Raw genomic sequence first — 12167 nt, forward strand, 5'->3', positions numbered from 1 at the left:
TCTTAGGGTCTTTGTCAAAATCAAATGAGTCAATATGCAGAAAGAGCAAGAACAGTGGCTGGCATGTAGTAAGTGCTATAGCAGTGCTGGGGAAGCCAAGAACTCTGCAGTCTCTTCCACCTTTCCACAGCCCAGTCTCTTGTCTTCATTAATTCAAGAATCCTAAGGTCCCTCCTCCTGCTTTTGTCCAGAGGGGTAAGTAAGTGAGTGAGTGGGCTGGAGTGGCAACAAGTCAGTTCTCCTTCGAGTTGCTAGAGCTGGACCACCGCCCCCTTTATTGTTTGTTTTCATTTTCTGAGCATCACAAAATGTAATATTCATGTGTCAAAGGATTTCGGATTGTATTTTAACATTTTACAGCCTCTCTGTAAAGCTACCTTTTCAATTTTAGAGGAGGCAGTTTTATGGCTCCCTTTGATAACCACTTAACTATTAAGACCCAAACGAAGAACAGGAATGGTCAAAGGATATCAGGTACTCCCAGCCAGCGAGAGTCCTACTTCTTGAACATTATTCAAATTAGCTCCCGGGCTCAAAATCTGTGTTTTCATTTATTGCTGCAGTAAACTAAATGGTTCTTTTATCCAAATGTTATTTCTTGGCTATTAATTCAGTAGTTATTTGGGATTGCAGTACCCCTCTTTGATTTAGGAATATGGTGCCTTACAAACATTAGAAGTTGAAGACTGACACTTGGAGAAATCGCCTCTGATTTGTTTTGTTAATATCCTATGGCTAGAGTAATTATCGATTTGGAAGACACAGTCCCATTCTCTCCTTATCAGAAGAGATGGGGAGCTTATGTGTCCATGACAAGGGAATTGGCAACAGAAGACTCTTCCCAGAGTTTTCGCAGACTAGACCTTGGTGCTTGCTTCCTTAGGATACACACTGCTCTTTATTCTTCAGAAACTGCCCTTGAATTGAGGAATATAGATAAAAACAATCTATACATCTCAAAATAGCTGAAAATGGTCGTTTCTGAAGGATTGGGACTTCCTCTGCATCTACCGACAGGGGTTTACTACAGGGCTCAGGGTAATCTATAGACTGGTATGATTTAATGGTGGATCAATCAACCTATTAGGGGGAAAGAGACAAGGTCAATAAGGATGGGTCTTGGTGAACCAGAGGTCTTCCTACATTTTTCAACCTAATGTTCTTATTTCCTTTCCATTAACATTTCATAATGAAAAAATGCCTATATTCTTTAATTTTTAAGATAATTAAGTGAATTTAGTGCCTTCAAAGGGTAGAGAATTTATAATGGCATCAGGGGATACACTATTAATAATTGTTAAGACAGGGGCCACCTCGAGAGCAGCAAGGCAGTTTCCATCGCTGTTTCTGCTCCTTGGTGACAGAGAGTTAGACCCCCTTTGACAATTCAGAATCAGGCTCTTCTCCTGAGACCGGAAGGCTTATGTCTTTTGGGACAGGACTTCTACCCTCTTGGGAAGTGGTTTTCCATATTCGAGCTTGAATGTGAACACATTACAACTAGCACAGATCATCTTTAGGTGCATGGCATTCTCCGTATGCAAAGCCCTGAAATGTGATGGAAGCGGAGTCATTTTGGAACTTCCCTAAGGGAAAGAAACATGGCATCTGCCTCAAGATTATTACAGCCTAATAAGCGAGGTTAGGATTGACACAAGTGAACACTTAGGGGCACATAACAAGAGAAAGAGGTCTACGTGGTTGCAGCCGGGCCTATGCACAAAAGAAACAAAGGAACTAAAGCAAAGGCTGGCTTATCTCTGAGTTCTCCAAGCTGGTCATTGAAGTCTTCATTTAATAAAGATAAGTAAACTATGGAGGGAGAAGAAAATGTCAAGTAGAATTATCATTAACATCCTCAAAGAAAGTAAGAGAGGGTATATTGCATCCATGAAACAAAATTAGAATGCTATTTAAAAAATTACAAAGGAATATCCAGACAAGAAAAGAAGAGCTCTTAGAAATAAAAACTATGATAATAAATATCAAAAATAAGGAGAGAGGACATTTCTCAGAAAATAGAGCAAAAAGAAAAAGAAGTGGAATGTAGGAGAAAGAAAAAAGAAAAGAAAACCTAGTCCAAAAATCAAATAGAAGGAATTCCAGAAAAATAAAAGAGGGGAATATTTCATCAAAGAGAGTATTTTTCATTTTTTACTAAAATTAAGGGACATGATTTTCCAGATTAAAGGGCTCACAAAGGACCTATGATTATAGGTGAAAATACACTCATACCTAGGTAAATTTTCATGACACTTCAGAACTCTGGAAGCAAAAAAGAAGATCCTGCAAAAATGGTCCCAGAGAGGGAGTCATTTTTCAAAGGATTAGGACTCCGAGTAGCTTCTGACTATCAGGTGTTCAGTAGTTACATCTAAAGCTAAAAGAGCAATGCCTTCTGAATCTAATGGAATTACTTCCAACCTAGAAATCTGTTATCTAGACAAATGGTCAATCAAATGTGACAATAATATGAAAATAATTCAGACATGCAAGTTTTCACAAATTTTCCTATCATACACTTTTTGGGGGGAAGCTGTTGGAAGATGTATCTCACCATACTGAGGAGAGAAACCAGAAAAGAAGAAAGGTTTTGGAGAGTGAGAAGGGTTAGTGTATGAGGTAGCAGATGTTGACAGATATAGTGCAAGACAGCTTAATAATCTTCAGTGTTGGGAAGTTAATAGAAAATGCTTAAAGCAGAAAATCATTAAAATATAAAATTGCAAGCATCCTGCTTTGTCAAATATAAACCAAAAAAATGTATCCAGATGGTTTGAAAGTGGTTGCTTCTAGGTAAGGGAAAATTTTGGTACCAGAAAAGTTCTGCTAGCGTGTGTGTGTATGTGTGTGTGTGTGTGTGTGTGTGTGTGTGTGTGTCCAGCCTTGTAGACCTAACTTACTCTTAAAACTATGTACATATATAACGTTGATTTTAAAATATTTTTAAAGTAAAAAACAAAGTAATGAAATGCTTAGCATAAGGCCAGAAACTTGGAATAAGGACATGCACACAAAGACTTTTTACCACCACCATATTTGAATTTCACAAGCCTTACCTTCTTAATTCTAAAGAGCTAGATTCTACAAACATGTTAATGTATTATGATTCACTGAAGGATAAGCTGATTGATTTTTGTTTAATGAACATAAACAATCTACAGAATGTAACTTGTCCTGTTTAATTCATGTACTTGTTCATTGCTCTTCCACGGTGTGGGGGCTAAGCAGTGTTCTGATTTTAGCCTAGAGACATAAATGCCTGTGGAGGAGTGTGGAGGTAGGAAGAAGGATTGATTAAATGGTTTCTGGAATGCTTAGAGTGACCAGAGTTGAGTTTCATTGCTCAACCAAATTACCCAGGGAGTAATTTATACCCATTGAGCAGCATAGAGTATGAATACAGAATGCTCCCTGACTATCTGAAAACAGTGGCCTAAAGGATATGGAAAACCCACTGAAATCAGCAAAAAACAAAAAACAAACAAACAAAAAAAACTATTTTCAAAGAGTTTCTTTCCCTTAAAGTTTATGTAGGACAACTGATTCACAGCTGCCTAACATGAGTGTTGTGGAAATACTGAATACAGTCAGCTCTCCATATCCATGGGTTCTACATCTGAGAATTCCAACGAGTGGCAGATCGAAAACATTCGGAAAAAATTTACCTTGTTGCTGACGTGTACTATATGGTTAGGCCTAAGATGGTTGCGTCTGTACTGAACATGTGCAGACCTTTTTTTTTTTGTCATTGTTCCCTAAACAATACAGTATGACAACTATTTACATAGCATTTACAATGTATTACATTACATTACATTATATGTAATCTAGGGATGTTTTAAAGTATACAGGAGGATGTGGGTAGGTTTACCCAAGTACTAATCCATTTTAATATAAGGAACTTAAGCATCCTTGGATTTCAGTATCCACTGGGGTACTGGAACCAATCTCCTGTGGATACGGAGGGAGGACTATATGTATGACCAATATTGTAATTAAGTGGTGATCTATATAGAGAATGAAGTTGACCAGTGTTATAAATTCATTCCTTCAATGAAACATATGCTTATGCTAATCCTACAAATACTTGCTTTATTGAGAAAATGTATTTTGTACAAAAGATGCTGTCTGATCCTTTCCATCCTTCCCAATGTATGGAACACGTGTGTAACAAAGAGCCCGTGCACAGCTACAGGATATAAGAAACATAATATAAATATAAGATATAAGAAACAAGGCAAAGTGGTGTATTCCCATGTCCTTCTCCTGAATAGTAGCAATTAAAATCCACAGCTGCTGGCTGCCCAGATGTGTCTTGCATTTAGTTCTCTGTAATATGCACCAGAATATATTGTATGGCTGTGGTTTCAGTAAACTAGACAGCATTGTATCCTACTTCTGCAGACTAGATCCAGTGTGTATATTTCTTCTTCAGATTAGTTTTCCTCTTTCTCCTCCCCCCACCCCCTCCTGCCGCCCCCCTTCATTTGCTTGGGGCATCTGCACCACAGAAAGAAAAGACATTTCCAGCTCAGAGTTTAGCTGTATCAGAGTGTTAGGTGTAGGTCAGGTCTGATTTATGTGGCACGTCTGATAAGCAGGAGAGGAGGGCAAGATGAGTGGTCTGAGAAAGCCGGTGAACTTGGCTTGACTTATGCCTTCTGCTTTTATAGGCAGCCAACATCCCTCTGGTGTCAGAACTTGCCATCGATGACATACATTTTGACGACTTTTCTCTTGACGTTGATGCTATGATCACAGCTGCTCTTCGGATGTTCATGGAGCTGGGGATGGTACAGAAATTTAAAATCGACTATGAGGTAAGATGTTGTCTCGGGTAATTCTGGGAGTGCACCTGGGACAACGCGGTAGCCACTCTGAGCCTCAGGTTTCCCAAATACAAATTAAGGATGATAATACTTACACATCGTGAGATTACTGTAAAAACTGCATGAGATGTTTGTGGAAGGACTTTGATTGTTGAGGGTTACTCAAACGTAAGGCATCATTTTGATAATGGTCCACGGAAAACACATACAACTGCCTGACACAACCTTTCCCTCCCATTTCAGACACTGTGTAGGTGGCTTTTAACCGTGAGGAAAAATTATCGAATGGTTCTGTACCACAACTGGAGACATGCCTTCAACGTGTGCCAACTGATGTTTGCGATGTTAACTGTAAGTGTGTTTGATGATAATGGAAGGTCATCTGTCATTTGTGCGGACCTATAGGCCTTTTCCTTCATGTTTCCATGTCTGTGACAAATTGCCATGTGATTTATTTTACACTGGAATTTACCTACCTTGGTTATGGGAGTATATATTTCACAACAATGTCTGAGCTTTCAAGCTGTACCATCACTGACATCTTGAAGCAGGTGTAGTCTGGAATGATTGTTTGGGCCTCTTTTTCAATGTTTTATCTTGGGAAACTGGTTTCTTTACAAAAGCAATGCATGGATTTTCAAAGTAATATTTTTGCAGAGGATATGGGGTGAGTAACAACATAGAGATCACTCGATGAGACTCTAGGCTGGTGGAAAGCCAACGTAGGGATGTGCGAATATCACTCGCAGGGACACGAAGATCACATGGCAATTTGTCACAGACATGGAAACGTGAAGACTATTAGGGTATTTCACTGTTCTGTTCTCATCAGGGATTCTATTTCCATTCTAGTTATATCATATTCTATTTCCTTGTGTCCGTTAATCTGAAAAAAAAAAAAAAAATCACCGTATACCAACCAACCACTGGATTCAGCTCGAGTCACAAAGGCAAGACAACATGGCGCATGTGTGCAGGATTTCCTCTAGATGGCGCTCCAAGGCAAAATTTCCCAGCCAGTTGCCAGGAAAAGAAGGAGGAAAAAGACCTTACTAATCTTCCCTGAAAGTGCTTATTTTCTTCTAAGATAAGAGATACTGAGGCACACTTGCCCATGCTCTTTTCTTAAAAGAGACACCAACAAAGCCAGTCTGTACAAAATAGCCCCTCCTGCCAGATGGGACTTGCATTGTGACTGCCTCCATGCCCACCCAGCTGTTAGCATGAATAATAAGTCACTCTTTCAGAGAGACCTTACATCTGTGGATATGTATTTTTCTAAGCCCATTATCTCTAAGAATGGGAAAATGCATAGTTCAGTGCCATTTCTGAGGAAATTATGAAACCATGTACAACAGGACAAATTATAAATATATGCTTCCTAATATTTAATCCCAAATAAAATCATTTTAAACACAGAACATAAACTTATGGACTGGGAATTATGTTTTGCAAAAGTATTCAACTTTATGTCTGGGTAAGAAAGTGGTTTTGTGCCTTTAGAAATTAAAAAAAAAAAAAAGAATGAACTGCATTGTAGGAGAGGCAATTTGATATAAAATGGTGAAAATGTGGTTCACCAGGAACCCTGTTAATGACTTGCTCATTTATTCCATGCCTCTGGCCCGAAAAATCCAGATTTTTTTAAATGAAAGCTTCAACATTATTCTTCACTTCTAAAGAGATATTTAGGTAGCTAAAATTTACCAAATATTTTAAATTTCTTGGATAAATAATGCAATGCCTGTTACTATTTGTGGTTAAAACAAGGGATAAAACCCTGCAGATGAAGAATAATACAAATTCTCTTTGTTTATGGAAGCTTGTAAAATAAATATCCCATCAAGCACATACATAATGAAAAATGATAAACACATTTCTTATATGCTCTATGTAGACCAGATAAAGGAAATAACTATGCTTTTGTTTGTATTCTGCAAAAGAAAAAGCAGTGGTGCCAAGGTTGCAGAGACATTTTTCGGTTTTATAAATGATGTATGAGCACTGACAGATTTTCCAGGGGGGAAAAAAGGTTTCCTTAAGAGTCAGTATTCTTTACAATCCCATAAATGTACTCATTAGCACTTTGGGCCATGCCCTACATCCTGTAGAGCTCAATAAAGATTCATTGAATGAGTGAATTTAGTTAAGGGTAATATTATTCAGGGAACCATGTTGTTCGGTGTCCAGGTTTTAAAAAAAAAACAACTATAAAATGATGAACAACTATCACTGTTAGAAATCTGGTTCTTTCTTCATATCACACTAAGGTTCAGCTAGGGTTCATATAGAATATTATGATCTTGCAGAATTCACTGGATATGAAAAGAGCACATGATCACATTAAAATTTATGGTGTTGCCAGCAGCGTGGTGCTGGTGGGGAATCGCAGTTAAACACTAATAATAACCAGTATCACGGCAAACACATTGACACCCCCTGACATTCACCAGGGGCTTCTTAAATCTTAAACGGGGAGGCAGTGTGTGTAAGTCCATGTTCGTGTCGTCAACAAGGTTATTTTCAAAGATAAACCAAGTTGTTATAGTGAGAATTCAAACTAGAGAGCAGAAGGGACCTTTAGGGAGAAAAATCCATCCTATTCACCCGCTTAAAGATAATGCACTGTCTGCATTCTGCCGTTTTCAGGGAAGTCCTTGAGTTTTAAGATAGAATATTTCTTCTGAAATATCTTAGAAGCACAATGGGAACTCTTTTTCTCCCATTTTAAGAAGGACAGAATCAGTTGAATTTTAAAATAAAATATATTTGCTCAATAGTCAAAACCCTAATTTCAACAGAAATTAATTTATTTGTAAATGTAACATTGGAAGGTACAGAGATCTACATGTTTTGTTCTATAATTGACTATAATAAAGTAACAATCAATAATCAAACATCGTTTTTACATTCCATTTCCTTATCAATGTAAATGGTAACAAGCTATATTTACTTTTAAACAAATGGTAGCATTATCATAATATGACAAAATCTGCATATTAGGAAAACCAATGCTTTAATCTTCATGAAGATACACCTTAATTTCTAGTGTAACTTTAAAAATGCCAAATTTTTAATTTAGGAAAAGAGTAATTTTTAATGTTTTTGCAGAATACCAGCACTGGGCACTATAACTATGGAACGAATCGATTTGAATACAGTGTTGAAATTATATTTAAGACTCTTGCCTTTTAATCTTTTAAGAAGGTTTCTATTTTTATTCCCTCTGGCCACATCTCAGAGCCCCAGTTAGGCACTCCACGCTTCTACCTGACGTTCCTTTTACCCGCATTTATTTCAAAGAAGGAAAAAGACAAAGCCACACATAAAAGAACCTGGTGCTCTAATAACCAAACATACGATTGGGCGGAAGGATAATCCAATCCGTCTCCTCACACAGGAGAGTAACCTCCATAACTCACTTTAAGCGCTGCCGTTCGTGAGTTATGGGTCATTCCCCTTCTAGCGAAAATAAATTCTCCCGCACCATCAGCCAGAGCTGAGTATTTTTCTTAGGACATGTAAATTGTAAAAGTGTATGAACATAATTATGTCCGGCGTTTCGAGGAAAGTCTCAGCTCCAGCTCACAGACGCAGGGTCGTAAGGAAATGTGTGTGTTTTGGGGACTGGGGCTGCCTAGTCACAACATCGGATTTTTGATTAAAGTGAATTTATTCTTGATATTTTTACGGTGTTGGTAAGCTGCTTGATCTGTCGCTTTGTGTTTTATGGCGCCAGCCGAATCTGCCAGGTCAGGGAGACCCAGCCAGCAGCGCACAGCCGTGAATCACAGCCTCCACCTTCCACGGTTTTATGGCTTAGCAGTGGCACTCTCTTGGGACTGAAGTCTGGCTCCTAAGGGTGTCAAGTTGAGAGCTTTAAAAAGTTTCGATTTTTCATGAGTCTGATGTTTAACGGCTCAATCATGACTAATAAAAATTGAGGCAAGTTTTGAAGAGGCCCGATATTTTTGAAATTCAACCTGGCCTCGTGTGGCTCTTGGAAAGGGCTGTCTCCCTGCGCGGTTGGCGTCGGCCAAGTCACCTGCTTCGTTTTCTGTACTCACAAACCGCACGTTACATATTCAACTCACTAGTAATTTATCATAAAATATAAACTGGATTTCTAAATATGAACAAAACATGCTATCTTTCTCCTCAAAAAATTACGAAGCACATTATTCTTAATGTTGAAAGCTAACTCCTTAAGACTCTCATGTGCGCTTTCTTTTCCTTCTTTCTGAAATACAGAATGTGCACTACATACATAGAGCTATGTTTATTGCATTATCTAAATTTAAGTAGAAACTTCATTTTTTTCCACATTTTATAAAGATATTTACCCTGAAGTTTTTCCTGTACCATTTACATATCAAAATATGAGAGCAGAGGTCTATTTACCAATTTTTATTTGACCACATCAGGACTTCTTGAGAATGAAATAAAGGGTATTGACAGATGTCAGAGGTTTGCTTCAAAATACTCTATCTAGCAAACAAACAAAACAATGCTTGTGAAAATATAGATGAGACAAGACTGGCAGAACATGGAATCCTGTTGAAGTTAGGTAATGAATACATGGAGGTTTATTATGTTATTCTATTTTGCGTATGCTTTTAACTTTCCAAAATAAATATTTTTTTAATTATGATAACTACTAGGTTAAAATTAAATCATGGAAATGGTTTAAAAATAACTTAATAAGGCTGCTTAAAGTCAACTCAATTTTTTAATTCATGCATCATTTACTCAACATGTATAATTATACCGGACACACCATTAAGTTTTGCTGCCTTGCCATTCTGAGATTTACATAGGCAAGCATTTACAATATTATTTGAGGTCAAGAGACAAGGTATGTCCAAAACATGACTTAGGTTTTATGATTTGATAATAAGTGCCTTCAGAAGCCTCTGGTTGTAAAAGAAAGTACTGAAGTGTAGACTCTGAGGACTTTCCAACTCTGAGCTTGGTAAGGAAAGGATCATCATTGACTAAAATCAATAGTTAATTAATGCCACATCAATATTTGACTACATTCATCTTGAGAAGAAAAAGGAGCAAATTTGATATCAAAAAAAAAAAAAGAAAAGAAAAAAGCTATCTGACTCCTGTGGATACTTAGACAAGCTATACCTGCTTTGTGTTGTATTGCATGCTTTGGTGAAGGAGGCACAGAAACATGGTGCTGGATGGTGGTCACCTAACTGCTAGAGAGGTTCTGGTGTCTGGACCACAAAATGGGACTGAAGCACCTCTTTTTCAGCCTAGCAGACCCGGGTATTGGCAGACAAACATTACTGTAAACACCAAGAGAGTGTGACCATCGAATCTAAATGCTATTGTTTGTCCAGAGGCCTTTATTCACAGTACAGGACTGTGATTATGAATACCCGTTCTTCTCTGCCTTGCTCTTTCATCATACACTATCTCTGGTTGGCAAAGACAGGAGCCTTCTTTGAAAAGAAGATACGATATGGCATCAAGTAGTATAAATTTATTTATGAGCACTTATAGTAAACAACTGAAATTTGTGCTACATACATAGAGCTATGTTTATTGTATTATCTAAGTTGAACTTAAACTTGATTGAGTCCTCTGCCCAAGACCATTGCTTTGGAGCATATTGAATAGGTTGATATCCATCAGCCTGCCCCTAAGATTTACATGTTGAGAGGTGGCAAACAAAATAGAGTTTCAAAAAGAAACATGCTGGACTTGCTGCAAATGCCCTTGGAGCCCAAACATGTGCCTCAACGATTTTCTCACCACTCCGATCCACTCACAACTGGGATATGTACTGAATTGGGAGGGTGATTGAAGGCATCCTTCTCATAGAATCTGCAGTTTTGTTAAGCAATTTAATTTTCACTGACACTTCATATAAAGGGTGGCCTAGCAGAGCTGGGCCAGCCATCAATATTGCAATTTGGGGCATTTTTTAGAAAACATGAGCGCCTTACATGTGGCATTTATAGTGAAACCCTCATATAGCACTCTTTGGCTAAAGTAAATTTTATTTTAATAATATACCAAACAAAGACCCCAGACAGTGACCCTGCAACACTGCATACCAGAAATGAAGAAATCCCACAAATTAAATACTTCGTCTATAAATTCTGCCTCTCAGCCCCAAGCTCATACTACTTCCAAGTTGAAGTCATCTATAGATCAGTTGAGACATGATAATACAGATTAGGGATATGATGTGAAGATTCTTTCAGAAGAGGCACTTCCTTGAGAAACCTTGTTTTTCAAAATCCCTTGGAATGGTCTGAGCCATTCTCTTTGTTCTTCTTATCAAGAAGAAAGAGAAGATGAAGGGGAAAAGAAAGACTACAAAAACCATCATGCTCTCCCTCAACTTCAGCAGTCCACTGAGGGCTCCATTGCGGTGGCTGGCCGTCAGTATCCATGGAGGAGCATTCAGAGCCAAGAACCTTTCTTGGTTCGGGATTTCTGGGACCACTAGGAAGTTCCAGTTCATCGCTGGAGTCCCCTTCTTTTAGTCGGCCATCTGCCTGATCTCAGAATCAACAGGATGAACTCAAGAAATCCCTCATCATTCAGCATCCCTGACAGCCAAGTTTCAAAAAAAAATGTGAAGGCAGGATTTCTGGCATCTGTGACAAAAGGATGTAGCCCATGATGCTTCTTCTCCAGGGAAGGAGCAGCTAATCACTTTCATCATTGCTTTCTTCCACAAATTGCAATTGATGTTGCGATGGCTTCTCACTAGAAAAGGGTGCACAGTGACACTGGTCTGGTTGGTTTGAAGTACAACACAGGCTGGGTGTGCCTGTCTCCCTCAGTTCTCTGTCCTGACGACCTGAACAGAGTAAATGCTTAACAGACATTTACTCAATGAGTAAATGAATGAATGGACACTTCAGAGTGAAACTATTTTATTCCAAGCTAGGATAATTTGATTGAATATGTTTTTTTTTTTTAATTCACACACACACAAACTGCATGTGTGTATGTGTATTTTAATGAATAAATATTCTTCATGGAAATTTTTAACACAAAGGAAAAAATTTTAAGTCACCTATGGTCCTACTATTGGTAACATTTTGATGTTACCAATATATTGAGACATTTTATGCATATATTGAGACATTTTAAAGTTGGGTTGTTACATACAAACAATTTTATCTTTCTACATCTCATTTGTAAAGCACTGTTTATTATCAGTTACATCTTGATGCACCAGGGCCATTTTTAGGCTCAAAATGACCAATGGCTCTGTGGTATCAACCTCTGACTAATCAAGAATAATATCCTTCACGGAATAAAGCACACACCAAGTGATTCTTTAAAGCCCTATTACCTAAC

General features: G+C 38.0%; 1 protein-coding gene across 3 annotated transcripts in view; it reads left to right on the forward strand.

Moving 5' to 3' along the window:
- The window catches only part of PDE11A (phosphodiesterase 11A), a 312968-nt gene that overhangs the window by 220668 nt on the left and 80133 nt on the right, over positions 1–12167 (forward strand). For all 3 annotated transcript variants that reach the window (XM_016152597.2, XM_016152596.2, XM_036236781.1), the window contains 2 exons: positions 4677–4823; positions 5076–5183. In XM_016152597.2, coding sequence (XP_016008083.2) covers positions 4677–4823; positions 5076–5183 — 255 coding nt within the window. The remainder of the gene's footprint in view (positions 1–4676; positions 4824–5075; positions 5184–12167) is intronic.

Source organism: Rousettus aegyptiacus, unplaced genomic scaffold, assembly GCF_014176215.1.
Source record: "Rousettus aegyptiacus isolate mRouAeg1 unplaced genomic scaffold, mRouAeg1.p scaffold_m13_p_2, whole genome shotgun sequence".
Taxonomy (NCBI): Eukaryota; Metazoa; Chordata; class Mammalia; order Chiroptera; family Pteropodidae; genus Rousettus; species Rousettus aegyptiacus.